The sequence below is a fragment of the Bufo gargarizans genome, chromosome 1, assembly GCF_014858855.1.
Source record: "Bufo gargarizans isolate SCDJY-AF-19 chromosome 1, ASM1485885v1, whole genome shotgun sequence".
In the NCBI taxonomy this organism is placed as follows: Eukaryota; Metazoa; Chordata; class Amphibia; order Anura; family Bufonidae; genus Bufo; species Bufo gargarizans.
The window spans coordinates 131,713,667-131,731,059 of NC_058080.1; the positions used below are offsets into that span (position 1 = coordinate 131,713,667).

General features: G+C 42.5%; 1 protein-coding gene across 1 annotated transcript in view; it reads left to right on the forward strand.

Annotated features, from left to right (window-relative positions):
- The window catches only part of LIMCH1 (LIM and calponin homology domains 1), a 323,950-nt gene that overhangs the window by 266,667 nt on the left and 39,890 nt on the right, over window positions 1-17,393 (forward strand). Inside the window, exons 36-41 of the mRNA XM_044276674.1 lie at window positions 602-922; window positions 1,199-1,459; window positions 1,703-1,999; window positions 2,756-2,992; window positions 5,754-5,783; window positions 14,275-14,401. Coding sequence (XP_044132609.1) covers window positions 602-922; window positions 1,199-1,459; window positions 1,703-1,999; window positions 2,756-2,992; window positions 5,754-5,783; window positions 14,275-14,401 — 1,273 coding nt within the window. The remainder of the gene's footprint in view (window positions 1-601; window positions 923-1,198; window positions 1,460-1,702; window positions 2,000-2,755; window positions 2,993-5,753; window positions 5,784-14,274; window positions 14,402-17,393) is intronic.

Below are 17,393 nucleotides of genomic sequence, written 5' to 3' on the forward strand. Positions count from 1 at the left end.
ATACAGCTTATATGGGTCTTGTAGGATTTCTATTTCATCTATTCGGATAACTGGACAATATGTGCTCTATTCTGGATAATGTATCAGTACAGTTACATCAGTTATCTAGCATGAACTTCATACAGTATGTATGATGGTCTCCCACCACTTTTACCAACTCGTATGGCTTTGGTGTGGCCTTCCAGTCACAAAAGATTTCAGTTGCGACTGATCTACTAAATCTTCTCTGCAATTTTCATCTTACAAAAGTTATGTATCTCATAGTGGTGACTATATTGACTCCAGTCTTGAGGAATACAGCCACGCATACTTTATGTGGAAATCAGTATAGACACCAGTCTTTAGACATTGACCACTATTATTTTTTAAACACATGTGGGAATGTCTAAAAAATCATGCATTTGGTGAGGTACTTTTGTGTGGCATTAGTTCATGAAGAGAATGGCAGTGTTTGGTAGTTCTCAGTTTTTACAGCTGATTTGAGTTTTACTAACTAACCCATTTTAAACAAAGAGACAACTTATTTCACATTTCTTTCTTTCTTTCTTTCTTTCTTTCATTTCTTTCTTCCCATTCGTTTCTTCTTTTCTTGGAATCAAAGTGAAAATACTCCTGTTCAATCGCAAGATAACAGCCAAAGTCCTAATATCGATTTAGCCAGAGCAGCAAATGATGATTTTGGCAAACGCAAGTTATCATTGCAAGAGAAGAGGGCCAGGAATAAGCAAAAATTTGTGCGCTTTGGTCCAGTGACTGAAATTGATCAGCAAAAGTGGGATAGACTGTGCATTGCTAAACCTACTGCGAGTGAGGGAAATGCCAGGGACGAACAGGTCCCCGAAATAACGTGCGCCAAAGCAGTGTTATCAGACATTTCAAAAATTGAAGTCTTGGGAACAACACCCTTACAATACAGTCCAAGGTATATTGGAAAGAGTCGATTCAGTCATAGTTTTCAGTTGCACCTGTTTTCAAGAATTTCCTAGTCTAAATTCATTTAATTGATATTACTTCTATTCTGTTTCATAGTCATTATCAAGACTTATTCTATGTCGCAAAATTATAATTTTTTAATGCATTTGTATTATAGTGTTTTACTAAGATGTCGAATGTTGAAATTTCAAAAATGTGAAAACATTTCTCATGTTTGATACAGTATCTGATGGGCTATTAACTATTGCACATATTGTTGTGTAAGTAGGCCAGCGAAACCTGAGGTATGTAGGTTACCAGATGTTTCTGCACCTCCTGAAAATGAGGCTGATGGACAAGTCATAGATACCAAGCGGGATGACATGTTGGCGCGTAGAATGGGAACTTTTCAGAAGTGTGCCAGAATAAGTAATGCTTCACCTGCACCTGATGACTCACACAGATGTATAGATCATGGGAAAGCATCAGAACAAATGATGGAAATGAATGGACATAGACAGCCACTCCAAGAGGACAACCAGCACCTGTGAGCTTCTTTTGTGCTGTGTACTGAATGGAATAATCTGTGGTGTGGGGCAAGCAATAATACCAGTGCATGCGTTTGCCGTGACTTAATTTATTTTTATTTTTTTATGATTGACTTTGTAATACTAATATTGTCTTACATTGACTTCTGGGTTTGATCTGTTGAGGATAACCATCCCTAAAGGCAAAGCATGTTGTGTAATTCCGACCTAATGAAGTTGAAACATCCTGTCACCTCTTCCAGCAGGAGTAAGGTGCCTCCTTGCAATGTTGGGAAACCAGACTGTGCAGATTCTTGTAACAACCCTGATGCAGAACATCCTGCTTCTGTAGAAGACACCTGTAAAGTAGATAGGAACTTGCAGAAGGACAGAAGCACTCCAGACCCGGAAAAAGATGACATGATGGTCAGAAGAATCTCAGTCAGTCAGAAACCCCCTATTGTGGCATTGAGTCACTTCCTGCCAGTGCCGTTTTCTGCCCAACAAAAAGTAGAGGAGAAGAAAAACATCTGTTCGCAAGCGGAAAATAAGCAACTGAGGTCAGAAATAATTTTTGTCAAGATGGCAGCAAGCCTTTTGATGTGATAAGATTTGTAGTACAGGTCCACGTGTTGTTTTGCCTGGATAGAAATTGAGTTATTGTGCGTTTAATTGAAAATTGTACAAATCTGTCTAGAATTTGAAGGCACACTGTCCAATATATTTTACTAAAGAGGTTTATGTTTTATAGGAATGAAAGCAGATCTCAAATTGTCCCTTGCAGGGACCCCACGCCACCAGCTATTGCCTGTAATTAAGTATTATGGGCTTCATTTCCCTGCAGCACCACCACAGGGGAATTACATATTACAAAGAGCCTATTCAGATCTATGGTTTGGGTATGTACTGCAGAATGGGACAGGGCATGAAACCCTTTATAACCACTCTCCATTCTAGCCAAGAGACGAGGATCCTGAATAGGGGACCCCTGTCTAATTATTCCAGAATTCCCTAGTAGAGTAAGTGGAAAAAATGGGTTTTATAAACTAGGCAACCCATTTAATGTGTCTTACAAAGAAAATGTGTCAAACGTGGGATCACAGGCCTCCAAATAAATGCTTTTTGGTTTTTTTCATTCTGTGAGTACATGTAACATAAAACTGAGTTTTCTCTTGCCTATATCAGATGTGCTCCTCACACTAATGGTGTCTGTTATGTACCTTGTGTAAAAGCGCGTACTATTTCTTATAAAGTAGAGTTTTACAGTGTAACATGAAATCCTTAATTTATAACAATATCTGAAATTGCTTCCATAGCTCCATCCAGGCAGTGACTATTTTGCCTCCTCGTACGCCCCAAACCTTTACCACCTCCACTTCTGACAGTCCATCACAGCAAATTGAACAGAGAAAAGCAGAAGATTCAGTTCAGTTAAACGATGATGATCTGACGAGCAAACAAATGTGCAGCCCCATTCAGCACAGTTCCATCTGTGCAGAGCCTAAGTCCCAGCCTGAAGAAACTCTTGAAAGGCCTGACCTTGAATTTTTGAGGTCAGATAATGTCATCAATTCGTTTTTTGGCTTTTTTTTTTCTCTTATCTAAAACAATATTTTACCTGTGTATATGTATGTGCGCATTAGTGTGGATACAATGTAGCAGAGCTAATTGTTTAGGTGCAGTAGAGGTTCTTATTTTCGTAAACTCAGCCCAATGTACAAAAAAATGGTGCCCATCAAAGACCCACAGAAAACTATGACCTATCCTATTCAGTCCAACCACAGGGAATGCTCTGATACTCTGATCACGGATGCCCTGTCCTGGCTGAGAAAACTTCACATGGGATTTTCTTCTCCACTATGAATGGTAACCATGTCTTGTCCCCAGAGAATGAGTGTAGGTTGCCATGGTCAGATCCACAGATCTAGACTTATGGTAAATTTAGTGCAAATGCCATAAAAGTTGGGGTTAAGCACACACTTTGCATACACATGTATATGTCATTGGACTTCACTGCTTCTGCGAAATATTTTGTTCATTTTATACATGTAGATGCAATGGTTTTCATTTTGACTTCTCGGTTGGTTGCATTTAGTAGGGTTGGTGTGGCTTTTGGATATAACTCACACTGGTGGTTGAATATTTGTCCATTTGAGACTATTGGAAATGATGAAACAAGGCTATGTTTACCATAAGGGCAGCTATTAAGTCAGTAAAGATATAGTAACCCAGCTCACCTTGGTCCGCTCCCTTCTTAAAGAGGACATGTCACCTCTCCTGAAGTGTCTGTCTTAATAACTACTTACATTCCTTATGTAATAACAATTCTGGAGCATCTATTATGACTATGCTGTGCCATTCCTTTACTATACCTGCTAGAAGTTATGAATTGCGAGCAGTGTGCAATCAAGGTCCAGAGGGCCAGTTGGGGTGTGTGTTCCTGCACAGTCTGACACTGGAAGCACTGGAAGCACAAACTTTACAGGGACCCACCCCCAACTGGTAATACCCACCTGGACCTTCATTGCAGACTATTGGCAATTAATTCATAACTTCTAGTAGAAATAATAAAGGAGTGGCACATCGTAAGAAGAGATGCTCCAGATTTGTTATTGCATGGGGGATGTTACTAAAACAGGCCTGGCAGGGAAAGGTTGCAGGTCCACTTTAAAGGTGCAGTCTGGTTTCTGGAAGAAATAAAAAAGGGACACAATTTATATAAAATATAAAAAAAAAGTACTCACCTGTCCAGTCCCCTACTGATCTAGTGCATTTAATTTGCAGTCCCCAGCATATCTTTGGAAGGCAAAATTATACTTGAGCATTCAGGTGCTGTGCTGGCATCATGACTCCTCACAGAATGGTGATGCCGGTGGTATGCCACATGACCGCTGAGGCCACTGATTGGATGCAGCAGTCACTTGTAAGCAAAGACCAGCAGGAACTGCCGGAGTATTTTACTCTGCATCATCAGATGCCTGAATGTTTCTTTTAGTTTTTTTTTGAGAAGCCGGATGATAGGCTTGAATGATCAACACCTATATATTCTCCCAATATATGAATCTGAAAAGTGTATAAATAATACTCATTTATATAAAATAGAATACTTTGTTACAATAACACAAAAATCAACTAAAAACCCATTGAAAACAATGTAAAAAGGGGCTGCACGGTGTGCACAAGGTTATTATAGTATAATTCATATATTGTGTATAGTATAAACGGTTATTGTATATAACATATATATACAATAATAACCCATTCATATAATCAATTTGATTGCTCTCTATAGGTATAGAGAGCAATTGAATTGAGTATATGAATGGGCTATTGGTGTATAATCATATATAATCATTTATAGTGCTGCACTATATATTCATTATGTACGGTACTCTATATATCAATCATACTATAATAACCATGTGCACAACATGCGGTCCCTTTTGACTTTGTTTTTAATGTTTTTTTTTGTATATTTTTATGTTATTGTAACAAAGTATATTTTATATAAATGATTGAGTATATGTATATATATATTGTATATTATTTATACACTTTTCAGATTCATATATTGGGAGAATATTTGGGTAATAGAAGAGGTGTATCTGTTGTATACAGGTGTAGCTGACCTAAACTTGACTCTGATAACACATGGCACAGTGTTGGTTATTTTGTGACAAAAGCCATTGAAATCCATTGGAAAGTTAGTGTTATCTTTTTCTTGCCATTCTTTACTTAACGCGTTAACCATAAAGTTTAGCTCGGCTGCATCTGTAGGTATTAATAGGCTGAATGAGCCTGTGCGAGGTTTACCTCTAAACCTCCAGTGATATTAAAAGAATAGAGGGTGTATTTATTCCTTCCTACAAATGACGGATAGGGTACCAGTTATGCCACCTAACTTATTATGGTAGGTGTGATGACATGAGCCAGCACCAGGAGGATCCGCTTCTCCAGAATATATACAGTATGACAACCAGTTTGCAGCGGAGCGCCTCCCGTTCACAGTACCACAAAATACGTTTTGTAAAAGGCCAATATGTTAAATAAATATATTTGAGGCACAAGATACTATTTTGTGCCACAGGATAAATATGTCCTTTACACACAATTTGTGATTCAAACCAAGAACATTCAGAGGCACAAAATTCACTATGAACAAACGACGTCAGAAAGTCGGGGAGGTCTGATAGCAGAAGTCTTTATAGATGTGGACATGTGCGCGGTCCTGATACAGCTCAGTATTCATCATTGTGAGGATGTTCTATTATCTTCGCCCCACAATTGTGTCTAATTCTACATTTGGTCTCGTAGATTCAGCAGCCTACGGTCAGATGAAGAAGAGTAAGTCCATTTCTTTGCTTGGAGAGTTTAACCACCTAGTGCATGCCTTACCCTTAAAAAAATCATCATCTGCATCTAGCCCCTCGGTACTAAGCAGTATTAATAACCAGTAACATCACCAATAAGGACATTTAGCATGAAACTAATCTATACACTTGTCATGCGAGAGTGCTGGTATTAATCCACTGTGCATGATTCTTGGGTACCCCTTGCTTCGAACGCTAGATATATAAAGCACAAGCCTTTTCTTTCTTATATTACTTTTCGGTGCTAAGCAAGGCTCGGAATATTTGTGTCTAGTAGTTTTGGCATGTAAAATGTACTATCTTAGGATTTGTTCACACAGGGAAGAAGTGTGACTGGTCTTCACTGCTACACAAGAAAATGCTGCAAAAACAATTCACATTATGCTGGGGCTGCACGCCCATCTTGGCCATGGCACCGGTCATATGACCAAAGATCATTTTGTCGCAGTGCAGCCATTAAAAATGAATGGGATTGCAGCGTGACTGAAGAATCACAAAAAAAGTCACTAATGTTGGATTTTTTTATTTTATTTCTGGGGTCACTGTCAGGGGTGCACTACAAATGAGGTTAGGTGAGGCGTCAGGTAGCACCAGGTAGGGGCAAAAGAGGGGCAGTCGAAGGGCCAGAGGCTGAGAGAAGGGGTTAGGTTAAGAAATTGGCATTGGGGAGGGAGAGGCGCCATTTCAGTTTTTGTCTCTGATCACAGTCACACTTCAACCCCATTCGGTTCAGTGGCTGTGCCGATAGAAATCAAGCTTTGGTCATGCGACAGGTGTCATACCAAGATCGCCGTGTAGCCTCAGCCTTAACATGTGTTGCTATAAATGATGTGTGAACTGCTTCCTATTGAACATGCAGTCAGGGCTGAATTATAGGAAGGGCAAAAATGGCAATTGCTTCCACCATCTAGTGATCCTCTGGCAGATTGACCAAAGGCTCAACTGCTATTGATGCGTGGCAGTAAAACCCAGGACGTGATCGCTATTATCCAGGCACTATGTAGTCCTTTTATAGCAGTGTATGGCAGTACTATCATGGCACTGTATTGCCTTATTATTTTGCTATTATAGCGTTTATCCTTCCCAGCTTGGCTTTTACTCATCTGGTTTGAATAAGAAGTAGAATCCTCTACACACATTTTTTGCTCAGGGGCATGCACATAGTTTTAAAATTGTGAATGGTCTAAATTTAGCATGGCTGTCTGAAAAGTGTCTGTTTAAAGGGGTTTTCTGAGATTCTGAGGATAGGTCATCAATATCAGATTGGCGGAGGTCCGACCCTCGGGACTCCCACTGATCATCTATTTGAGGAGCCCCTGGTGCTCTGTTGTGTGCTGCGGCCTCCTCACAGCTTGCCAAGCACAGCACTGTCCACTGAATAGAGGCCGTGCTTGGTATTGCAGCTCAGTCTCATTCACTTGAATGCTCCTAGGACATGTAACAGATGAATGACATCACTGGCCTAGGAAGAGGGCGCGGAGCTCACCGGAGCACTGCAGCCTCCTCAAACAGCTGATTGGTGGAGGTCAGGTGTTGGACCCCCGTCAATCTGCTATTGATGACCTATCTTGTCCCTTTTAATGTAGTGAATTCATGAATGAATAAGGATTCATACATTCCTATTTACCATTGCACACATTGGGCCTCATTTATCAAAACTGTCTAACAGGAAAAACTCTTAGTTTCCCATAGCAGCCAATCAGAGCTCATCTTTCAGTTTTTTCAGAACACTTTAAGAAATGAGAGCTGAGCGCTGATTGGTTGCTATAGGCAAGGTTTCCTGTCCTCCAGGACAGGCCCATTGTTTCAGTTGCCTCTGGAACTTGAGGAGCAAGATTTCTCCTTCCCCAGCACTATAAATGATGTCTCATCGTTGTGGTCTTCACAGATGTTGCACTGGGGCTCAGAAGCTTCAGGTTACCCTTCTGGTAGGAAGAGATGTGTAGGGGAAGCGAACATCATTTCCTAAGTGAATAACGGGACATTGTAATTTATGATTTTTATGATGGGACCGCCACCTTTTCTGTGTAGCCACCTCAGTATTGTAACTGCGTGTTCACTATCTGTATAATCATATGCAGCCATTATATTACATGAGCTGGAGCTTCAGGGCTTGAAGGAATCTTGTGCTATTAAATCCCGTCATTGATGTGAAGTGTTTGATGTCCAGGAAATTTACTATAAAGTGGATGAAGACCGGTACACACGACAATTAGATTTTTTATTTTTGTTTTGAATAATGAGCTTCAAAGCATTGACCAAATTGGCCATTTTCTGGGTGCGTAGTGTCCTGAGCCTCAACCTCAAATACCACAGCCCAGGCTTCAAATAGGTTGTGTCGCCAAGTGTTCTGCGCTATGTCATTGTGGATAACAGATGGCTATAGCTAGGATTAGTCTGTGTCGTCTGTGGGAATTGTAAGTGAAGGCAGATAAAAGTTCTAAGATGTTCTGCATAGAAGACAAAGGTGTGGTCTAGCTGATGGGTAGTTCTTTTTGTTTTTGCATTTTCGTTTTTGCGTTTTTATTCCCTGCCTTTCCGGGGCCATAACTTTTTTTTACTTTTCCGTTCACATAGGGCTTGCTTTTATTGCGGGACAAGTTGCACTTTCTAATTCCACCATTTAATATTTTACACGATGTAGTGGAGAACTGGAAAAAAATTCTGCAACAGTTCTATGGGTTTTGTTTTTACGGCGTTCCCCGTATGGTAAAACTGACCTGACCTGTTATGGGGATACCACATATATATTCTTGCATTTTAATACTGAAAAAAATAAAACCCTTTTTCTTTTCTTCACCATATTCTGACCGTTATAACTTTTTTTGTAGTCATGTGTACAAAGCTGTGTGGGGGCTCATTTTTTGCAGGGCGATCTGTAATTTTCATTCATACAATTTTGGGGTCACTTTTTATGAATTTTTTTGTGGGAGGTGAAACCACCATAAAACTGTAAATCAGCCATTTTGACTGTTGTTCCCGAATTGGATAAACATTTTTATATTTTAATAGTATGGGCGTTTTCACACACAGCAATGCCCATTAAGTGTATTTTTTTTTATTGTTTATGTATTTTTATTAAAATTTCGGGGAAAGAGGAGTGATTAGAATTTTTATGTTTTTTATTTTTAAACTTTATTTTATTTTTTTATAACAAGCAATCAGCAGATTGCTTCTCTCAAAGAAGAGAAATACACTGTGGGGGTCAACAACTATCCAGAAATACGCCTATATTAGGAGTACTCCTAGCACAGATTGCGGTGTAAAGGTTATTTGCGTCGCAGTCTGCGACTTTTCCCCGCTCACGGCAGATTTAAAAAGGGGGGAGTGGCAGGGAAGAGGATAGGCCGGCAGGCCATCTCATTTATCAGTTTCTACGCCTGTTTTAGGCCTCCTGCACACGAACGTGTGCTTCCCGTTGCCGTATTGCGGACCGCATTTGCGGATTCGCAATACACGGGCACCGTTCCGTGTGCATTCTGCATCACGGATGTGGACCCATTGACTTCAATGGGTCAGCAAATCCAGAGATGCGGAACGGAAGCACGGAACGTAACCCTCCAGGAGCGCTATGGAGTGCTTCCGTGGAGTTTCGTCCCATACTTCCGTTCCGCAAAAAGATAGAACATGTCCTATCTTTTTGCGGAACGGCCGGATCGCAGAGCCATTAAAGTGAATGGGTCCGCGATCTGCTGCGGCTGCTCCATGGAGGGTGCTATGCCATTTCTTCAGACCCGTTCTGACTGCCCGTAACAGCACCCTGTGAAACCAACGTACTGAAATGCAAAGTTTTTTTTCTCCTACATTGCTTTTTACTGGCCTCAACATCGGTATCGTAAGCCACGGAGGTTTCCAGCGTGTCAGATGGCCCCTACAGTACCAGTCACATATACCGACCCCCTCCCCCCTTCCATTTACTGCCTACTGGTGATGGTGTTTTTTTCATACCCCTTTAAAGAGCTGTGGTGTTGCACTAAGTAGTGGGGTTGGGGTGATCTCCGCAATCTTCTTGTCTTCGCTGTGGAAGAAAAATAATACACAGTGTTATAGGATGGCCTACAGCTTAAACATCTGCACATTTTAGATTATATTAATTGGTATTTGTGCCAGGTCTGGTCCCTGCTGTAAGGTGTGTGGACGCTAGGCAAAGTCTGCACCCCTTATCTCCACTCCGAGCATTCACTTGTTCAGGAATATGTGTGTAAGGGTACTTTCACACTTGCGGCAGAGTGACCCGGCAAGCAGTTCCGATCCGGCAAACGGAAAGCATTTGTAGGCGGATCCGTCTTCCAAATGCATTGCAAGAACGGATCCGTCTCTCCGTTTGTCATCCAGAGAAACAGATCCATTATATATTTTTATTACATTGCGGTATTTTGAATACATTCCTATGGAAAAAATCCGGCATTCAGGCAAGTCTTCAGTTTTTTGGGTCGGCGATAAAACCGTAGCATGCTGCGGTTTTATCTTTGTCCTGATCAGTTAAAAAGACTGAACTGATGCATCCTGATCGGATTGCTCTCCATTCAGAATGCATGGGGATATGCCTGATAAGTTCTTTTCCGGTATAGAGCCCCTAGGACGGAACTCGGTGCCGGAAAAGAAAAACGCTAGTGTGAAAGTACCCTTAGGCTACTTTCACACTCGCGTTTGGTGCGGATCCGTCATGGATCTACACAGACGGATCCGTTCAGATAATACAACCGTCTGCATCCGTTCAGAACTGGTCCGTTTGTATTATCTTTAACATAGCCAAGACAGATCCATCTTGAACACCATTAAAAGTCAATGGAGGACGGATCAGTTTTTTTTTGTGTCATAGAAAACGGATCCGTCCTCCTTGACTTACATTGTGTGCCAGGACGGATCCGTTTGGCTCAGTTTCGTCAGGCGGACACCAAAACGCTGCAGGAATGGAGACGGAACGGAGGCAAACTGATGCCTTCTGAGCGGATCCTTTTCCATTCAGAATGCATTAGGGCAAAACTGATCCGTTTTGAACCGCTTGTGAGAGCCCTGAACGGATCTCGCAAGCGGAAAGCCAAAACGCCAGTGTGAAAGTAGCCTTAGGGACACGATATTATTTTCCATCTGTGTGCTATACTCATTTTTTGCAGATAGCAATTATTTTTTGGCACGTGTGGCTCTGGTATTGCTCACTTTATGTATACTGGCTGTACATCACTGGTCTCTTGTGATGTTCAGCAGCAGAATATTGGCCGATATGTTCATTACAGCAACTTAGGTTTTTTGCATTGCCTAGAGTGTGCCAGCCTCTTATGTCCCCCAGATGGCATTGGTGACATTGTGTTAATCCATATAGCTGGAAGACTTGAAGGGGTTTTTCAATAGTTTCTAACTGGGTCCCCAGCCGATCAGCTGTTTGAAAATGCAGCAGCGCTAACAGTAGCCATGTGACATCACGTTCATCAGTCACGTGGCCTCGGCTCAGTTCACCCCCATTGAAGTGAATGGGGCTGGGCTGCGATTCCAAGGACAGCCACCATACAATGTGAGCACACATTGTGAGCACCGGTGCCTTCTCAAACAGCTGACCGACGGGGGTCCTGGGTGTCGAACCCCCACCGATCAGATACTGATGACCTAGCCTGAAGAGAAGTCATCAGTAAAAAAAACTCTTGGAAAACTGGCTTTAAAGGTGTTAATCCCATGTTTTAAGTAACAATTTAAAATCAGACATCATATAGTACATGAGTCTCTTTTTAGCAAAGCTAGAGGATCCAGAGATCTCCCCATTTATTGCTCGAATTGCTCTGCTGGATTTAGTTCAAGCTGGCAGCTCAGACGGCGTGACCTGTAACTGCCACAGTTTCTAACAGAAATATATGGCTGGTGGCAGTTGAAGGTTAGAATTGAGCATGTGCGTCCACCTCAGCGAAGTGGACAGAGATAAAGAAAAGAGAAAACAGCAGGTGGCGCTATAGATATATATTTTACAGAATTACGCAACGATTTTCAGTGCATATCAAATAGGAGTAATACACATCCGATATCCACCAATAAACTGTGTCACAGTGCAGAAACCAGTGGTCCGTGGATTTTCATTTGCTTGGTTACAGTCATTAGTTACTTCTGGTGGATAATAATGTGTCCTGGTTATTACAGGATAAGGGCTCATTCAGACGGCCATATGCTGTGCACAAAAATGCGGATCTGTTTTTTTTTGCAGATTAGATGCCGTCCCATGTCCTATACGTGTCAGTGAAAATCAGGACATGGCCCTATTGAAGTCTATGGATCAGCCAAAAAGCGGAATGCAATCAGTTTTTTTTTTTTTTGTGGACATGCCGAACTGTCCGCAAAAAAAACGGATCCACATTGTTGTGGACAGCATATGGTCGTCTAAATGAGTCCTAAGGCTACATGCACACGACCGTATGTGTTTTGCGGTCTGCAAATTGCGGATCCGCAAAAAAAACTGATGACGTCCGTATGCCATCATTTTTTTTTTTTTTTTTGCGGATCCATTGTAACAATGCCTAAAACGGACAAGAATAGGACATGTTCTATTATTATTTTTTTGCGGGGCTACGGAATGGACCTATTGAAATGAATGGGTCCGCATCCTATCCGCAAAACAAAACCCGAAACGGACACAGAAGCAAACAACGTTCGTGTGCATGTAGCCTAAAGCCTCATGCACACGGCCGTTGTTTGGGTCCGCATCCGAGCCGCCGTTTTGGCGGCTCGGATGCGGACCAATTCACTTCAATGGGGCCGCAAAAGATGCGGACAGCACTCAGTGTGCTGTCCGCATCCGTTGCTCCGTTCCGCGGCCCCGCAAAAAAAATATAACGTCCTATTCTTGTCCGCAAAACGGACAAGAATAGGCAGTTATATCAATGGCTTCCGTTCCGCAAATTGCGGAAGGCACACGGGCGGCTTCCGTTTCTTGCGGATCCCGCGGTTTGCGGACCGCAAAAAATGGCACGGTCGTGTGTATGTAGCCTAACAGGAATGAAAAAGGAAAGTGTAATACCATTGTCCAGACTTTAAAAGATTTTTCAAGACTTAGGCTACTTTCACATCTGCGCTTTCCCTTTCCGCTATTGAGATCCGTCATAGGATCTCAATAGCGGGGGAAAACGCTTCCGTTTTGTCCCTGTTCATTATCAATGGGGACAAAACTGAACGGAACGAAATGGAATGCAGTCTGTTTCCGCTTGGTTGCGTCCCCATTGCGGACAGAATAACGCTGCAAACGTTGTGGTGCAGAGCAAGACGGATCCATCTTGACTCATAATGTAAGTCAATGGGGACGGATCCGTTTTCTTGGACACGATAGAAAATGGAACCACTTCCCTGCTCAGACATCTCCACTGCGCCTGCGCCGATGACGTCATAGTGCTCCATCGGCGCAGTGGAGATGTCTGAGCAGGGAAGCGGTCGGACATTCACTGCGCATGCGCCGAATACAGACGCGCACGGCGCATGCGCGAGAAGTCGTCCGCTTGATCGCATTCCGGAGGAGATGGGCGGGCTGGAGGGACGCGCTGGGCGGCGGCATCTTGTGAAGGTAGACCGATCCTCTAGGTGCTAATGACGCCCCCATAGCACCTAGAGGGTCATTAGCATATCAATATAAGTTCTTTTTTTTGTGAAACGGCTGCCCCAAAAGCTATTATATTAGGATTGTTTGGCAGAGCAGACACTAGCGGATCGCTAGTGTCTGAAAGCTTATTATGTGAAAACGAAGTGGTAGAAACCCTTTAAAGATAATACAACCGGATCCGTTCATAACGGATGCAGACTGTTGTATTATCGTGACGGAATCCAGTAAAAACGCTGGTGTGAAAGTAGCCCTGTAATGTAGGTTGTTGGACTAGTCTCAAAATGAGCCATAGCCCCATAAATCTTGCAATATTACCTTTGGTACAGATGCAGCAGAGCTCAACTTGATGGTTAACGTGTAAAGTAAAGAATGGCAAAAAGAAAAGGTTAACTACATTTTCAATGGATTTCAATGGCCTTTGTCTCGAGATAATGGAGATAACACGTGAGTCAAGTTTAGCTCTGCTACATCTGTACATTCATGGCTGAGGTCTGGATGCAATCTCATGCTGGATACACGTTTTTATCTATACGAATGCACTTCATAATAATGTATGCTGTCTGATTTGTTTCAGTAATTTACCCTGGCAACCTAAAAAATCCCATCACTGGATGGTGGTACTCAGCACAGTCTATGTACCTACAACCTGCGTTGATCTTAATATTTGGTTACTGTCAATATACTGCTTGCATGCTTTGCCTTGTGTGCTTAGTTTTGATTCATTTTCTTAACAAATGTCTCCCCTTACAGGACAACCATGAAGTGCATGGATCATAGACTTCTGATCTGCACTGCATGTTGCTTTGTCATGTGGCGCCATCTTGTGGTACCTTTACAGAATGCTTGCAGACTGTTATATAATGATGGTCTGTCTTTTGTGTGTTCTGTGCAGGAGTGTAAGCATGTTGGACATGAGGTGTGAGGAAGAAGGAACAATGATACCGCATAGCCGAGCACACCAAGAACATCTGCAGTATGTCAACGATCTACTCAAAGAGGAGGATGACACATGGCAGAATGTAGGTAGTTTTGGTCCGCTGCGACAAAATGTCACATTAAAGCTCCCTCGCAATACCAATAAAGCACAAAGGGGCAGATTGACTAATGTAAATTGGGTGCTGGAAGATAAATCTGGCACATCTTTGGACTTTCTAAACCAGTCATGCTCAACCTGCGGCCCTCCAGCTGTTGGAAAACTACAACTCCTATCATTTCCTACAGAAGGGCATGGGGGAGGTGTAGTTTTACAACAGCTGGAGGGCCGCAGGTTGAGCATCCCTGGTCTAAACTATGCTTATACCACCTGTGAGTTTGCTTACTTTACGCAGAATTGTGCACCAATTTTTTTTTACTTTTTTTGATGCAAGTTGTCACAGTGTAAGCCATGTCCTATTTCTGATAGGCTACAGCTCTTTCCAGGTAGGTCACACAGTCAAGAGAAAGTAGCTTAAAGGGGTTGTCCGGGTTCAGAGCTGAACCCGGACATATCTCCATTTTCACCCCGGCAGCCCCCCTGACTTGAGCATCGATGCAGTTCATGCTCCGATGCTCTCCTTTGCCCTGCGCCAAATCCCGCAGGGCAAAGGCATTTTTTGGAGATCCGGTGACGAACCGGGGCTCTCTATGGGGCTGCCAGGAAGCCCGGGTGACGTCGCCGGCACTGATGGGTGGGATTTAGCGCTGCCCTAGCCAGTAAAACGGCTAGGGCAGCGCTAAAGACCGCCAATCAGAAGTTTCCGCCCGGCAGTGAGTTATTGAAAACAAAAGAGACCTTCCCCTGAACGATTTAGCGCAGGGCAAGGGAGCGCATCGGAGCATGAGATGCTCCGATGCTAGCCTCAGGGGGGGTGCCTGGGTGAAAAAAAGGGTATGTCTCCGGGTTCAGGTCTGAACCCGGACAACCTCTTTAAACAATAAATGAAGTGCAAAGCGTATACTCCAGTTTTTGGTGCAAATTAGGCCAGAATTCTGGTGCACTTTGATTAGTAAATCTCCTCCAGTATGTTTCCTGTTCCTGGATACTTCTCCCTTATTTTATATGTTTTTATTCTAAAACAGGTGGACTTTCACTGAAATAAAAAACAAAATACTTCTATATTCTACTTGTCCCCTAAGGATCCATTCACTCAACTGTATTTTTGGTCTGCATTGCGGATTGAGTGCGGGCCCATTCATTTCAATGGGGTGTGCTGTCCGCATCCATATGTTCGTTCCACGGCCCCTCAAAATAAAAATAGAACATGTCCTTTTGTCCATTTTGCTTGGTTTGCGGGACTTGGGAAAAATGTGGGATGCACATGGCTGGTATCTGTGTTTCATGGATGTGCGATTTGCGGACTGCAGAACACATACAGTCGTGTATATTCTTACTAATTTTACTTTAGGAGGTCAGCAAGTAATAGGGTACAGGAAATGGCCATATGACTACAGCGTGAGACTACACAGATTCTTTGTATTCTCTTACCATGGAAATAAGAAAGATTTGCATAAGAGCTGTATATATTATATAGAATTTGAATTGAAACAATTTGTAAATTTGCTTCACTTTCAGTTTATATGCTTTGGAGCATGTGGGCATAGGCTGTAAGGAGGGCTTCCAGGATATTTAAATACAAAATAGTAAAATAAGGAAGCATGCAATATACTTGGTTGCTGGTGTCTTGTGCCTCTCATTGCTCTGACACATTGACATGTTATCCATAGTGATGACACTTAACGTGAGCTTATCGGCCCACAGGATGGCACATAAAGGAACAATATAAGTGCTGGGCTACACTGTGGGGAATTAGAGCAGAGTCAGGGTGGTACATATATTGCACAAGTTTCTTCTTCTTATTATTATTTGGATAGTCCCGGCTTTCCCATATACAGTGCCTTGCAAAAGTATTCACCCCCATTGACTTTTTTCCTATTTTGGTTCCTCACAACCTGGAATTAACATGGATTGTTTGAGGATTTGCATCATTTTATTTACAGAACATGCCCACAACTTTAAAGATGTTTTATTTATTTGTATTTTTATTTTATTGTGAAGCAAATAACAAACAGAACAAAATTACATAAAAAGTTAATGTGCATAACTATTCACCCCCTAAAGTCCATACTTTGTAGAGCCACCTTTTGCAGCAATCACAGCTTCAAGTCGATTTGGATAAGTCTCTCTGAGCTTGCCACATCTTACCACTGGGATTTTTGCCCATTCCTCCTTGCAAAACTGCTCCAGCTCCTTTCAGTTAGATGGTTTGCGCTTGTGAACAGCAATCTTTAAGTCTGACCACAGATTTTCTATTGGATTGAGATCTGGGCTTTGACTAGGCTATTCCAACACATTTACATGTTTCTCCCTAAACCACTCAAGTGTTGCTTTAGCCGTGTGTTTGGGGTCATTGTCCTGCTGAAAGGTGAACCTCCGTCCCACCCTCAAATCACGCACAGAGTGGGACAGGTTTTGCTCAAGAATATCCCTATATTTATCACCATCCATCTTTCCCTCAACCCTGACCAGTTTCCAAGTCCCGGCTGCTGAAAAACATCGCCCCAGCATGATGCTGCCACCACCATGTTTCACTCTGGGGATCGTGTTCTTTGGTTGATGTGATGTGTTGGGTTTGCGCCAGACATAGCGTTTTCTTTGATGGCCGAAAAGTTCAATTTTTGCACCTTCCTCCATACATTTTGGGAGTCTTCCACGTGCCTTTTCACAAACTCACAATGTGCTTTTTTTGTTTTTAGCTGAAAGTGATAGCTTTCTTCTGGCCACTCTGCCATAAAGCCCAACTCTATGGAGCGTCCGGCTTATTGTCGTCCTATGTACAGATAAGCCAGTCTGTGGAACTCTGCAGCTCCTCCAGGGTTACCTTAGGTCTCTGTGCTGCCTCTCTGACTAATGCCCTCCTTGCCCGGCCCGTGGGTTTTGGTTGGCGGCCGTCTCTTGGCAGGTTTGCTGTTGTGTCATGTTCTTTCCATTTGGTTATGATAGATTTGATGATGCTCCTTGGGGTCATCAAAGAT